The 16,098-nt window shown below is 38.6% G+C and overlaps 1 protein-coding gene across 5 annotated transcripts in view; it reads right to left on the bottom strand.

Moving 5' to 3' along the window:
* STAG1 (stromal antigen 1) overlaps window positions 1-16,098 on the bottom strand; it is a 190,526-nt gene that overhangs the window by 141,664 nt on the left and 32,764 nt on the right. For all 5 annotated transcript variants that reach the window (XM_030494156.1, XM_030494152.1, XM_030494155.1 and 2 more), the window contains exon 2: window positions 6,062-6,196. In XM_030494156.1, the coding sequence (XP_030350016.1) occupies window positions 6,062-6,090 (29 nt within the window). In that variant the 5' untranslated portion in view covers window positions 6,091-6,196. The remainder of the gene's footprint in view (window positions 1-6,061; window positions 6,197-16,098) is intronic.

Raw genomic sequence — 16,098 nt, 5'->3', positions numbered from 1 at the left:
TCTGTGAACGAAGGAACTAAGCATTGTTAGCCCTGGCAAAAAGCCTTACCTTTTTACGAGCTGGAATGTCATTTCATAGACTAGAAGTTATTTAAATTAACAGCTTCTTTTGAAGCCATATTACACTTCAAAAACTGGCTATATTAAACAGCACATTCTCAACATATTCACCCCACAATGTATTCACTTAGTATCAACTTTCTTTTACCCTTAGTAACCACTTCCAAACTGCTTTCAAGGCCATGAGAGAGAAAACTGAGATCCAGCTATCACATCATTAGAACAGTTACACAAGTTCCCACTCAGATTACATCAGGTTTTAGTCACACTCAAAGACAATGGTCCTGAGCAGCTGTTAATAAAGAGAGGGTTAACACTGACCAGAGGCACAAACCAGAAAACTCACTTTGGTCTGAGGACATTTATGATTCGTGCAGTCAGAAAAACATTCTCACTTATACAATGATAAAACCTTAACACTGCACAACGACAGTGGCATAGAGGTCCACAGTATCACTTGTCAATCCTTTCTGTTTTAAGACTTAACACCATACTAAGCAGGGAAAAAAGCATTATCCCAATTTCCACCACCCTCTCCCCCCAAGGCAGGTGCACAGGTACTTCTCTGCTTTCAAAACGGACCTGGCTGCTTGAAGAAACTCAGCTTCTAAGTGATCTTCTGAGGCATTAGATTTTGCCCAAGAAGAACCCACAAGCAAAACCATACCTGTTAATGATGTGCTTTTAGTTTGCAGGACCACCAGTGCATGAGGTCTCTGTGAATGGTAAGAGTAACTGTAATAATGCCCTAGATTACTCCAAGATGGGTCAAGTCTAGCTCTAATTGGAGATTTCTTTAAATTCAATATCATTTCCTTGAAGTGAAAGGAGTTAAATTGCTGTAAATCTTATGCAAGGGAAAGGTGAAAATCAGACCTATTCCATTACTTTATACAGCTTCAAACATAAAAGGCAGCATTAGTGATCTGGTTTACAGAAACTAAGAAGTTTCTGCAAGCCAAGATCTACACATATCTTCCACATTGTCTACTGTTTGGGTTTTGGTTTTGTTTGTTTGGGATTTTTTATTCAATAAATCAGGAATTCTTCACAAATTTGCTCAAGGCTATTTAGTAATGTAGAAAGATAGAAACATAATTGTACCAGAATCAAGAATGTTCTGATACTTCTCTTTGCTGAAATTACTGTATTGTTCTACATCTGCTCTATCTCAATTCTGCAGAACTATCATGGATTTCTAATAGTAAGACATTACTTTCCAACTGTTTCCAACTTGCAAGCACAAAACCAGCAAGGGGGTCTACAGAATCCTTCACAAAAGTTAGAATGCAGTAGAACATAAATTAAATCTCCTTTTCTGAAAGTAACTTCAATGGATTATCTCTAAATACTATGAACACCCCAGAAAACCAGGCACCTAGATTAAAAACTAGTATTCAAGTACATTTGAATTCCTAAATTATATGCTTGTAAACCAGTATCTCCACAAAATACTGAAAATGAAGCTTCATTGTCATAAAATCAAAGCCAAGCAGCTTTTCTGCTTCATAAAGTATGAAATTTACAAAACTCAATATCAAGCTATTAATTAAAATAAATAAATAGTCAAAAGCCTAAAACCAAATCAAAGATAGCCCACACACAGTTCAAAGTGATCTGTTAGAATAGGGCCACACTAGTGAAAAAGCAATGCAGTGAATACAGCTGAACACAGTGTCTATACGAATGGATGTATCCAGCCTCTACTCAAAGACCAGCCACCACACTGCAACTCAGTCTGACTAAAATGCATATTGCTTCACAACGACACTATTTTTTTATTTAAATAACTTGAATACAGAAGTGAGGAATCCCATAAAAACATCTGCTGCTTTCTATTGCTGTAGTGGAATTAAAGCCATTCTCTCTTGCTCACTCTAATAAAAATAAGCTCCTCTCTGCTCTATAAAGATCCTTACTGGAAAAAATTTGGGCATGGTGTGGTCTAAGCAATACCCCCCTTTGTGGGGAAACGCTGGAGCTTTGTTAGCTTACAAAACCGCACCCCTAATATCATCAGGATAAAGATTTTTCTCTATTAAAACCAGATTCAGCAGTCCTCCTAGGCAAATGGCTCAGACACTTCTCTTGAAACACTAAAGCTATATAAATAAACTGTACTACTATTTTGCAAGCATCCAATCCACAGACAACTTGATTTTGCTACAGCGTCTGTATACATCTAGCAAAACCTACTGAGATTTGTGTGTTTAGTTCTGGGAATCTCAATTGCTTCGGAACACTGCGTATGGAAGGAACAGTTTAATTATTAACCACCTTCTCTTCTTTGTCTTAAAGAGACTGTTGTCTTAAACCCAAAAACCATGCTTCCCTAATATTTCTTTGCTAAAACTTCTCTGGTTTGTTGGAAGCCTTTTGAGAAAGGTTCAGTAAATCAGTACTAAGGATGAGATTCATCTCATCTAAATTCAAGACATATTCAATGCAGAAAACAGAAAACCTTTAAGGCACAACATACCTCATGCTAAGGTCAGTGTCCAAAATTGGTCAGGTGGTTTATGTTTTATGAATTTTCTTTTCTCTCCATTGATGGTAAGGTGATCTAGACAAGCAGCTCAAATATAAATGTTTAAAATTAAACAAGATGAATCTCTGCCAAACAGTACGCGAGACAGGAGATGTCTTTCTGGCAAAGAATGTGAGTACGTAAGGAGTAAGGGGAAAACAGCAGAAAGTAAGTTTCCTTTAATCCTCACATTATTTGGAGTAGGGAGACAGGATCAAGGACAACCTACAGTCCTTGGCTGATTTAACGTTAAAATAAATATCATTTCAAACAGCAGAGAATTCTGTCTGAATCACTTCCATTGCGACCTTGGGACAGAGTGCTTCTTGCTTCTATCAAAGCCTTACAGTTGCTCTGGGTACACACACATGCTCCTTTTCTTATTTCTGAACTCAGAGGAGGAATACAGCACATCTTAACTACCTGCAGTGCTGTCAGGTTTTTAACACTCACTGAGAAGAGCATCTGGCCAGCATCCATCTCCCTCGCTTCCGTACTCCTCTTGCAGAACTGCTAGGAAGTAATTTATCAGGTGGCAGTCATCCACATCTTAATAGACCAGGATTATCCTGTCCTTATTTTGTGTGCGTGTGACTAGTTACCTGAGGGGAAAAACTTCGCCTTAGACACAATTCATCTTTCCTGAAGCTGCTGGGAGGGGAAAACAACGTGGAGACCTGGCTCATCTAAGAGGTGGGGAGGTGGCGGTGCTGAAGGCTAAATCTTTCCTCTTAAGACACCTTTGGCATGATAGAGACATAAAAGAATTTGGCAGAGTGGGGAAGACCTTTGCGACTGGGGTGGGCAGAGTAAAGCAGACAAGTGATAACCCCTTTTATGGGTTCATATTTACTCTGCTTTTCTTTCTGGTTTCTGTGGTGGCTAAAACACCCTAAAAAACCAGCAGTAACACCAAGATCCCTCCTAAAAACTCCGGATATTATTCTGAAGTTATAACTAGCCATTGAAACTAACCATATTTAATGAAGAATTAACAGATTAGTGGGCAGCCATTTAACATGGCACGCTTCTGAAGGAATTCACATCTCTGCAAAATAAATCAAAACAAATTTGCCTTCCTTCTACTATTACACAAAGCCCTACCTCTACAGCTTATACCACCATCCCCCCCTTAAAAACACCCACACCAAAACCCTCGGTTCATGTATTAGTCTTTGTAAATAAAAATGCTTCTATAAGCTTTTATCAGTGTTGCTGAGGTGGCCCAGGGTTCTGGCAGAGATAAATTCAGTAATTGCTACCACCAGATTCAGCCTTGTGAATAAAAAGCATTCATGAAGAAAAACAGCTAAATGCACATGAATCATGGATGAATCAGCTCTCATGGTTGATCTTCGGAACCTAGAGAGGAACACGCCTCACAGCAAATGTGAATCATCCCATTGAGAGAAGACTCATAACAGTCAGTCCCCCAGGTCAAACACACCAGAGGTTTTTTCCCCCTGCGTCTGAAACACCAGTAAGTGAAATCCTGTCTTCACTGCATTCTGAAGCCACTTCTATGAATCCAGAAAGGTTAAGGAGTTCTTTCAATGTTCCCTCAACAGGGAAGAATTTGGGAGGGAATATTTGATATGGTCCTAAGTAAAGTACATTAATGTATCGATTTGACTTAAGGACCCTTTATTTAAAAGGGATAGGCAGAAAGATTAGAAAACATTACGAAAAAGTAGAAATAAGGCACCTGAATGGTAGATTATATGTAATAATCCTTCAAAGCTGCTTATTTCAGAACTAGAAAGAAAACTTGGCTTTCTCCGCATGGAACCACATTGTGGCTTCCCAGATCTAAATGTGTGAAGCTAATACCCCTAAACCAAAGACTGCTTCAGGTTTTTGCACCCTTAGCCAGACTCCTTTCTGATGAAGGTCTGGCTGGGACTTACTGAATTAGCAGTTACCACTTTCTTCGACACCTTGTCCACATTAGACAATGTTCTGAGCTCTCAGGAGAGCCTCAAAATCTTTATGTGCAAATCCTGCTCATTTTTCTTTTGTAACAAGAAAGATCTCACCTTGTTTACGAGCAACCAAACTATATACATTTTACTGATTATGACATCTTGCCAACGCTGCACACAGTGGCATTAAATGCTTCCCAGCTCTACTGGAAAAGAGCAAGATACATGTTTTCTTTCATTTTTTAATGTTGCATAATACTGGTGGCTCACAAGCATCTTCTGATTAAAGAATGTGCCAACATCTCTAACATCTCTCAGGTTTTTCAGCTGATGTTAATTTTTTAACCTTAAACTCTACGGTTTCTCATTCACTTCTTAAGGCCATCTAGCTTCTTGAACTGGGAACAGGATTATCCCTTTCCTACCACTGCTGTGACAGAACCTCCCAGCTTTTTGCACATTTCACAAGCATTCTCTCACTTCTTCAATGGGGCACATCCAGGAAAATTTGAACAGAACTTTTTTTTTTCCACAATTACCCCCAAACCAAACCAGAACTCCACTCCGGGCTGATGCTTCCCTATGTGTGCTAACCACCATCCCTGTCTTTAGCTATATGCTCACATACAGCAGAAATATAACTCTTTTTTGAAAGAAATTTAAAAATATAAGCAAAAATCGCAATACAGAGCATGTTATTATTAAAGTTAGACAAATAACTTTACAATTGTCCAAGCGTTCCGTTTCTTAAATAAAAGGACATAAAATCTTAGTTTTGCAACACCCCCCAACCTTGATAAACAGGCTCCTATTTGCAAATGTCCAGTCCATGCAAAAACCAGTACATACCTATGGTTTTGGTCTACGTGCCCAGGTGGCAGCAGCGGGCTGGCCGCAGGGTGGGCTCTGGGCCAGACTCAGGACACAGTGGTTCTGGATGGTTCCAACAACCCCTGTGCAGGGCACAGCTGGGTCAGTCAGTGGAGCTGATGGTGCCCCTCTGAGAATTACTGAAGAAAGGGCTGAATGCTCTAGCTCCTCTCCACAGACTTCCACTCAATTCTTTCCAATAGTTTCCTTTATCCAAGCACAGTGATATTCCCATTTGTATAAGCCACTCCTATTTCCCAGCAAGATCAAACCATGCTAATGCCACTGGCTGTCTTCAACTGCAGAACCCACAAGCCTTTTGCACAATAAATGCATCTCATTGTAAGAAAGAGTATGCAACTGGAATATACAAACATGGTCAATTATGACTAAAACCCATACACATTTCTGAAATCTCACAACATTCAGAAGCATAGAAGTAGCAAAGATCTCGTTTTGCTTTTCAAATCAAGGTAAATCTCCATGCATATAAATAAATATCTTTTAGATTATTTTATTTATTTAACACAGTTCGGTATATGACAAACACAGGAGACCTGGAACAGCCACACTAATCTGCACTTCTCTCAAGCTTGTGCTTTATCCTCATGATCACCTTCCTGTTTACTTCAACCTTTTTGAAAGCTTAAGATTTCAAATATAGAGAGAAGTGTATACTCACTGTAGTACTGGCAAATCTGAAGTAATCATTTTTGCAGCACTCTTGAAAGTAAGAGCTACATAGAACTTCTTCTTACAGTTATTGTAAGACAACTACTTCAAAACTTCTTTCATGAAAAGAATGTCAAAGTCCAGTCTGTAAAAAAACAGAAAAAAATTGTTAGATGTGTTCCAGAAGAGTCATACATAGAATAAAAAGCACTGTAAACAAAAATAGTCAATTTTGAAGCAGCATCACTATTAAACCATATGAAATTCAGAATGGATGTCCCCAGGACAGCTTAATCCTATTCTCGCTTTCAGTTTTTACAATTCTGTTTAGCCAACTTTACTTTTTAAGTTTTTCATTGCAAAAAGTATTTTGCATTACCTCCCATATTTGTTTATGGTAACCCTAATGTAAAAACACAAGAAGAACTCTGAGAAAATTTAAATAAACAAGATAAATATATAAGCCTAAGCAGTCAGAGAATGTGATGATCTCGATCTATGGAATTTATTTTCAGTCATACAATAGACTAAACTTGCAAGACCAAAGTCTGGTTTCATGAGAAACAACCTTTCCTAGTTTTGAATCAAAAAGATCTGCACCTAAAATCACAGAGATTTTGATAAAACAGGGGAAAGATAATATTCCTGATAACATTCCCTTCAATGGAACTACACCTATTCAATCAGACTCACTGGCTCTCAGTTTTATGTGACTGAATTTCAGTCACAGACTATCAGAAGCTCTGCACATGTCTAACTGCAGTAGAAAGCATTCTAACCTGAGGAAACTAAAATTGTAAGTTAAGACAATAACCTAGACTGCATCTGTGGTACCACTACACCCACTAGTAACATCTCTCCACCCAAAAGACTAATTAGGCGTTGACTAATGACAGCAGACATGACTTGACCATTAAATAAAGGCACAATGTGACAGATGCAATAATCTTTGATGTAATAAAACACAGAGCTGCCATCACTTTCTTCCAGAAAATGCAAGTTCTGGAGCAACTGAAATGATTTGTTTCCTTCTCCCCTTTCACAGATCCTGGGATAATATACACAGCAGCATGGAGCACTGCAGCTGAACAATAGCAATGAATACCAAGGACTTAACTGCATATTCTAAAAACATAGCATATTTTAGATCTCTTTTAAATACTTAATTTCCCTCAATGGGCAGGGGTTTTTTTTCTGTGCTCTAGTAGCTCTGCACAAGACACCAGGAAAATCAAGCCAAGAAGAGGTAACATGACCTGCAAACACAGTATCTAAATAAAACTACACCAGTCTAAGCAAAACAATACAACATGTGAAGTACTATTTTCCATCCTACTATCTGCACATCAGTATTTACTTACCAAAACTATAACCATATAGCATGAACAGACTTTCTTGCCTCTGGTTATTACAGTTCCAATTAGACTCACAGATGCAAGCAACTAGTTCTTCCAGTACTTATTTTGTGCTACCAATAGTTTTACTTACAGTGTATGTAAAAACAAATGCTCAACGAATTTAAAGTTTTCACTTTACATTGCCATCTCATTGGCCATTTTTTCTACTGTATCATTAGCAAGCCACTTGGTAGCAAAACAAATATTAACAAAAGAAGTTTGTTTACAATTAAAGGTACCACTGTCGCATTAAAAGTGTCATTTTCCACAGCTGGTACACCAGGTTGGTGAAAGTTCTCCTATTTCACTATAAGACACAAGGTAGACTGAGTTCTTCATGAACAAAAATGTTATTCGACAGGCTATTTGAGCTATATTTCCATAACTGGTTTCCATAACAGTATTTCATCATTAGAGACACTGGTGATTACTGTGTTTTAAAGGATGCAATTACTCTTAACACAGGAACGACATGCCCATTAAAAAACATAAAGCACCCATTTCAGACACTTGGAAGACTTCACTATAAACAAAAAAAGCATCAGACTGAATTCAGTTGGAGTTGATTTCTTATACGAATTAAAAAAGGGAACATTCAGATTTCTGTAAAGGAGAGGTTCACCACAAGTGGAACAATGTGCACTCTGGTGGTCACAGAATACTAATATAATATTTAGGTAAAACATAAGAATAGTATTTAATGAAATCCTGAAATAGAAGAAGAAAACTTTTGATTAAGCCCCTGCAAGTATTTTTTCCCCCTGCCACGACAACTAGAGATGTACACATTTTTGTAGTACTTTCCCTTTGTTTAAAGCAGAAGAAAAAAAGTAGTTCTTGTTCACACGTACACTCATTCACACACACTCTTGCATATGCTAACTAGACCTCAAAGGAAATCTATCCACCTTGGATCTTCAGATGATCTAATTCTAGTAGGATACAGGGCATTAATCTTACTTTTCAGAAGAGCTTTTGAAAGAAGTTAAAGAAAACCTGAACCTAACAGTGTTCAAGGCCAGGCTGCACAGGGCTTGGAGCAACCTGCTCTAGCAGAAGGTGTCCCTGCCCGTGGTAGAGGGTTGGAACTGGAGGAGCTTTAAGGTCCTTTCCAAACCAAACCATTCTGTGAGTCATGTGAAATATTTTCCAGAGATGTTTAATGCATCCTGCACAGATGTGATGTGGAATCTGTTGGGTTTTTTTATTTTCTTTTTTTTTTTTTTTTAACTTAGTTATCATCATCCCCAACTGTTGCTCTGTGCATGCTCAGATATAGCAACCAGCCGCATACAACTGCTCTAGTGAAGTGCTTGCTCAGAGAGAACTTACTTGAAAAACAAGTCTTGGCCTAAGGAATCTATGGAGTGAAAGGTATAAAGAGCCAGAAGGGGAAGAGAGGAGCTGTTTCATTTGGAAGTGACTGAAGATCCAAGGAAGCTGGACCCACAGCTTTGACATAGAGGTAACAGCAGACAACCTGACACACAGGGAACTGCAAGGTCATGTGGTATTTTCTCATAGTCCCAATGCTGAACAGGAAACTGCAAAACAGTGCTGGAAAAAAACCATCTGCATGTGGTTAGGTCCAGACTGGACCATCTAGAAGATGACAAAATTGCCCTTCTACTGTCTTGTGTTAGTAAAGGCACTTAACAAGGGTTAAGCTGAAGAGTGCTAAAATATAAGAATTGTCAATGCTGATGAGCCAGAAAATGAACAGCTCAGAGCCAGAAGCCCAAATAGAAAAGGCACAATTCTGCACACAATTCCTGGTTTGGAAATAAAATAAGGCAATATAGTGACTAATGAAAAGCTGTATGTGCTTGGAACAGTGTTTTCAATTCAGTCGTGCAATTAAATTAAATTTGACAACTGTGGAAAAATCATTGGTCCTTACGGAGTATGCAAATGTGAACCTTCACATTTTTTCTGGTTTTAATAAAAGAAATACCTGTTTCTTAAAGAGAACATTCTTATAAGCAGGAAAACCAAACTCTCCTCCTTTCTGTCTCATTCAGCCTGAGATAAAGCCATTCATAACAAATCTTGAAAGCTTGAGACAGATTCTTATTTTGCCACCTTTATCCTGGGTAAGGGAAAAGTAGGAGGAGGAACACTTCTTTCTTCAGCATTTTGGCTTATTTAAACCTTAACAAACACAATATATTTGAACAAGTCCTTCAACTTGCAGTCAACTGCTTCTATTTTAAGAGTTTAAAAACAGAAATCTGATGTTTTCATTCAATTCCAATTTTAATGACCTTAGCATGTCTGCAGCTTTTTAAGCCTGCACATCTGTATTTCAGGAAGACACAAATTTACGCTAGCATAGTTAGAGATGACCAAAAGAAGAATATAAAGCAGGCAATGGAAGACACCGTTCAGTTGACACATACAGTAGGAAAACAAGTAAATATTTCTCTTTTTTGCTCTTTTTTCTTTAACCTGCATAGTAATCGGGGCAGATATAATGACCACTGCATAAAACTGCTTCTTTAAAAAAAAGTCTTTCCTAGCAAGTTGTCAGTTTTACAACAGTTTTTCTTCAATAAGTAGCTCATAATGAGCTTAGCTTAAAGAAAGGCCCTACAATTTTACATCAATGAACCCGATAATGCATTCCATCAACATTTTCTACTAACAATAAAAAGTTACCTATAGTTTTTGTAGCCTTTAGATTGTTTATTTGCCTCTCTGGTGCTTAAGTAATCTACCCATTTGAGCCAAACAACAAACAAACAAACGAAAAGACTGACATAAACCCTAAAACTTCACAGAGTTGTTGAAAGCAACAACCTGGTAGCAACAAGCAAATCAAGTTCAACTAACATTATTGTAAACTATGCACCTTATAAACCTACACCTTACAAAGCTGAAACCAAAACTTTAAATGAAACAATTAAAACCAAGCAAAAAACCCTACTAAATTTAGCAGTAAGAGTTACATCATTATTAATTCCATTGCCTAGAAGATATACAAAGTAAAAGGTAACTGGTATTTGACTGACTTCCAGTTCAAGATCCTTTCCTTGTTGACCAAGTAACCTTGTCCCATCTAAGTGCAAAATATATTCAAACCATGTCTCACACTAACAGAGCCACAATTTCTACTGTGTAATTGGTAATGCCTGTGCACCGTAACTTCATTTTCCATTTAAAATTACTCTGCTTTCTCCTTGGTGCTCCCTGCTATGTCTTTTCTTGCAAGCTGAAAAATGATCAAGCAGTATATTTCTCCATCCCATTATGGCTCAAAGGAAATTTTAGAACTCCAAATATCGTGCTGTGTATATATATAGATAGATATAGATATCTATATCTAAATTTCACATTATCACATTTTAGTATTTAAGCCAAGATTGAAAGTCAAAGTGATAGAAAAATTAACATTAAGGACTAGTGAGTTCCTTCAAGTCTGACAGTACATAGCAGGCTCTACTGATGCGATCTCCAATATTTTTAATCCAGTCTAACCACGACAGAAGGAGGTAATGTTAGGAACAACCAGGTTAGCACAGCATGGCAATGCTGCATGTCCTACATCCTTCAAATCATAATGGACATATTATTATTACTCCACATCCCTCTCCCAGATGTGTATCTGCTGTTGCTGTTATCCACTTAATACCCAGTAGGACCTGCAGTTCCCAACCTGCAAAGGCACATCAACGACAAAAGGAAAAAACTGGGAGAGTTGGTTGATACACCAGATGCTTGTGTTGCTGTTCAGGTGGACCTGGACAAGCTGGAGCCATGGACAAACAGCAATCACAGCAAGTTCAATAAAGTTCCTGCACCTGGGGAGGAACAACGCCATGCACAGGTTTGGGACCAACCACCTGGAAAGCAGCTTTTCTAAGAGATCTGGTAGACAACAACTTGAACACGAGCCACCAATGCACCCTTGCGACAAAGGCCACCAGCATGTCCCGGGCTGCTTTAGGCAAAGCCCTACCAGCACATTGAGGGAGGTGATCCTTCCCCTCTTCTAAGGGCTGATGAGACATACTTGGAGTGTTGAGTCCAGCACCGGGCTCCCCAGTACCAGAGCGACATGGGCATATGTTGTTTTGCAGTAAAGAGAGAAGTTCTCAACAGTGTGGCGTATGTTCTGGATAGGGGTCTTTCGGAAGGATGGAGTTAGCAGAACAGCAAGCTGGACATTTGTTTTTTTCCTCAGAAAGTGTCAATAGGAAATTAATACATAAACAAAACAAAGGGTAGTGAGCTCATGGAGGTAATGCATGTAATACAAGGAAAACGTAAGGCAAAGAACAACAAAGCAAGACTGTACAAAAAATTAAAGCATTTAGTAGACATCCATTATCATTGATTAAAGCTTCTCCTTTTTTTTTTCCCATTCTTTAAAGGTATTTCCAGACATGTTACACATACATGTGGGAACAAGAATTATGTTGTGACAACCCCTAGCTGTCCATGTAACCTTGCTTTCAACTTCAGTTGTCTCCTCAGATGCACTCTACTGTTGCACCAACATGTAGAACTGACTCTACAGGCAAAACAGCTGCTGCTGCTTCCTCTGGCCAAATGCATTTAGCCTCCAAAGGTCCTGCCCAGTCAGCCAGAAAAATAATCTGAAGTCTCACTTTCTAGTGTGCAGTGTAATTCTGTGCTCTTCACAATTACGAATGCAAGACCTCACACTGAAAGGTTACACAAATCACCTCTTGCAGAGCTGGGAATAAAATGTTTAAATGACAGAAAAACTCCAAGTCATACTACCTCATTTCTATTCTTAGTTTTCTGTCTCTAAAAATGTGTTTAGTGCCAAAACCAATCAGTTTTTCTCTATCTTCTGCTACTATTTCCAAAAGGTAGCAGCTAATTCCCCGCACTGTGCACGTCTGTGCTGAAGCAATGACACCAAGATTACACAGGAAAGCCGATACAATCTTTTAACCATGATTATAACAGCATAGTTGATTCAAATGTCACACATCACTAAGACAATTTTGTTTAATCATCTTCAGTGTGGACTTCAATCATTTTTAACTGTATTATCATACTGCTGCTTATAATGCCTAGGAAGGCTAACACTAAAGATACTAATCAAATGTTTTGTGCAAAGATTGCCTGTAGATGTGGCTTGCTCAAGAACAGAAATTTTATCCTTTTCCATTCGTAATTATTTTAATAAAGCAAAAATTGATGGGCTGAGCATGTGAAAACAAGCTTGCTTTCCCTTTGTTATTCTTACAGGCTCTTCAGACATAACTGCTCCTTGCTCTGTGGACACCCAGTGAGACACTTGACCTGATTTTCTGCAGCACTAAGCATTGACAACTGTGACCGAGATCACTGGGGGCTATGGGCACTCCATCATTCATAAGGCAAGTAATTATGGACTTACTGCACAAGACTAAAAGTTAACGCACTGAGTTCTAATGCTAGTCCACTATCTGGATAATTAAGGTCTAAATAAACAACTTGCTCCTTGCCATCTGTCCATTAGAATAACATCGGTAATCTACCAGCCTTCTACCTTTCCTGCTTTAAACATAAAATACACATAATAAAAAGGGCTCTAGAAAGCTAGGTTCTACTATCCTCAAATTGTGAGCATGAAGAGATGGATCCTCAAAGTCTTCTGCTTCTCTGCACTTGTATTTCCAAGACTCAGGAATCTTGAGAAGCTAAACTCACTCATCTTTTTAAGACGATGCAAGAGCATTGAGAGTTACAGAAAAGCCCATGGGACAAATTTAAAGTCAAGAGAGATTTTGCCTGTCACAGAAACTGTGGAGTTATCCTCCAAAGCTTGAGCAATCAATGAAAACTTGCAAAATATTAAATACTCAGAGAACCACAGGGTTTGGGTTAAAAGGGACCTTAAAGATTATCTGGTTCCAACCCCCTGCCATGGCCTCCTCTGGACTCACTCCAACAGCTCCATGTCCCTCTTGTGTTGTTGCCCCCAGAGCTGGAAGGTAGCATAAGTGTTCACCACACCTTAGCATAAAGTTTTAAAACAGTTATCAAGACAATGAAATGCTTCCCCCACAAAAGGACCACCCTGTTCAGCTATCTTCTTAGAAAGCCAGTTCAGCTCACTAAAACGGCATCAAGCTTTTCAAGGTTCTGCATAGTTTATTTTAGTGGGCCAAGCAGGGGTTCCAAAGGCTCAGAAAGACCTGTGTGCAGGAAAGCAACAGGAGAGCAGAGCTGGACACAGACAAGACTGAAGGGGGATGACTTCTTTTTCAATACATAACAACTGCTGAAAAGGCAAGAGGAGGAGAATTAAACTCTCTTTCCCAGTGAGCACAGGAAAAGTAATGGGTTTAAACTGCAGGAAGGAAAATTCAGGCAAGGCACTGAGATAAAGCTGACAAGGACTAGTGAAGCACTCCAAGAGTTTGCTCAAACAAATATCAATTATCCACCACTGAAGATTTATTTCTTTTTTCCAAATAGATGGGTCACACTTGTCAGGTGTAACAACAAGCATAGCAAAGTTTGTGGTAAAAGCTTACTCCTAGGAGCTGGAAACAGCTGGAAAAAAACAGACAAAGCTTTGGTAATTCAGCCTGCTTTGGCAACATGGTGTAACTGTGCCTGCTGGAGGGCAAAGGGTGAGAACTAGATGAACTCTTGACATCCCCCTGCTTATCCCCCCCTTTCTTCTAGTGTTCCTGTGACTTTACCCTCAATCAAATCCATGTGTGACAATAATTAAAATTAAATCCAGTGATTAAATTCACACTCAAGCACTTCAGCGAGTGACTGCTTATTCCTGCAAAATAATTCACATCTAGAGGAAGGCAGGAATCCCTGGTGTAGTCAAACACATTTAGACAGTCACACAGGCTTTGGATTTTCATCTCTGTAGAGCACAAAGCACAGCAGGCCAAGAGCGTTCACAGTCTGCAGGCATGCTAGAAGCAGTGTTAATAGATTTTTATGCTACCTCAGAAAAGTGTTTACTCATCTGTAATTTTTCTCGGCACTGGACATCTGGTGTTCTATTATTCATTGCATCTGGAAAATTGCCAACAATAAAACCAATTTTCACAAAAAGAAGCAAAGCCTGACATGCAGAATGTTGGAATAAAGGAGAAAACTCTCAGAATGATTGAGGGTTTTGTTCTTTGGGCGTTTGTTTCTTTGTTCTGTCTTCCCTTTTTTTTTTTCCTCATATGGGACATTGATGATAAAAGCCAAGAGGAACTGCAGAACAGTTTGTCCAGATTATCAAAGAAAACATGCATTTTGAAGGTACAAGAAATTAAACACTCTGAGAAGTGACTAATTCTGGTACTCATATGAACTTTAGGGGGATGTGTATAAAGGCTTGAGGAAAGTAAGGTCACTAAAAGAACAACTTCTCTAAGTTCAAGCAGCTGCTAACAGAAAGTATTAGAGAGACTCTTGCTTGTATCAAGTAGATGTAAATGTAGGACCACTCTAAAGTGTAATACTCTACCAATTTCCTGATAAGCACCTTTATTACCCTACCCTCAAAAGAACATGAAGGCATAATGGTTCTTCAAAAGAAAGTAGCATTGAAAGACCATGTTAAAGCATTGCCGCCACTGAAAACTGCCCGTTCAGAAACCTACGTGTCTTGGACTCCAAGCTTTGGGAAGCAGCTCCACCAATTTCCTAGTTGTTAGATCTGTCAAGATTCTTGTCCTTACAAAGATGCCACAAAGATGCCATGATCTGAGTCCCTCAAACAGCAAAGATTTCTGGACATCATCTAGGTATGACTGAGGTATCGGAAGTCTCTACTCAGTACTTACACTTACTCCAGAGATAACCCTTACAAAGTTTTAGGCCAAAAGAGTCTTCCAATGTTATCAGTCCATGAACTGAAAGATCTTTGAGTACCAGTTTTATCTAGTCCAGGGACTTCAGCAATGCTCATATTAGGAAAAACCTGCGGATTCCCATCCTACTGCCTCTCTATTAAGAGGATGGAGATTCAGTTAAACCCTCAGTCTGATGAAGCTAACAGGCATCTGTTTTACTAAGGTTCCTTTTTGACACAAATACAATCTTTGTGTGCAACGGATATGTGGGGGTTTTTTAATTTTTGAATCCCTCATGTTTTGAGCTCCTTAGAAGAGAGGTTGCATTTAATAAAGGGATTAGCAAATATCCAGTAGGCATTACTCTAAGTAGCATAATGCTATCTTTCTGCAGTAAGGCAATCTAAATACCCTTGCCTTTTGTAACCATTTTTAACTTGTATTATCATCAAGCAGACAGGGATTCCACTGACGCTTTTTATTTAAACAGGAATACATTTCGACAAGAATCAAAAGAAAGCTGTTTTCCTTTCACTGTTAGCCCAAATAACTATGTAAATGATAAAAACTATAAATAAATAAATAAATCAATCACATGTGCCTTAGCATAAAAGAACATATTCTCTGACTCTTGATTCTTGACACTCTGCTGGAGTACCGACAGAATACAGTAGTAGTGTACCATGGTGAGGGAGCAATTTACATATTCTTCCTCTATCCATTAACTAAAGTACCTAAATTACAAATTCGTGGTAAGTGCCTAAAAGGTGTTTGTGCAAAATGAACAAGAGCCAAAAAAAGTAACAGAGGTAAACAAAAAAAGATTAAGTTGGTCAATAAAGTCATTAGATAGAAATAAATATCTCTGTATCTCT

The sequence above is a fragment of the Strigops habroptila genome, chromosome 8 (assembly GCF_004027225.2).
Source record: "Strigops habroptila isolate Jane chromosome 8, bStrHab1.2.pri, whole genome shotgun sequence".
Lineage (NCBI taxonomy): Eukaryota > Metazoa > Chordata > Aves > Psittaciformes > Psittacidae > Strigops > Strigops habroptila.
Note: the sequence above shows the minus strand (reverse complement) of the source record. Positions and strands in the feature narration are given on the sequence as shown.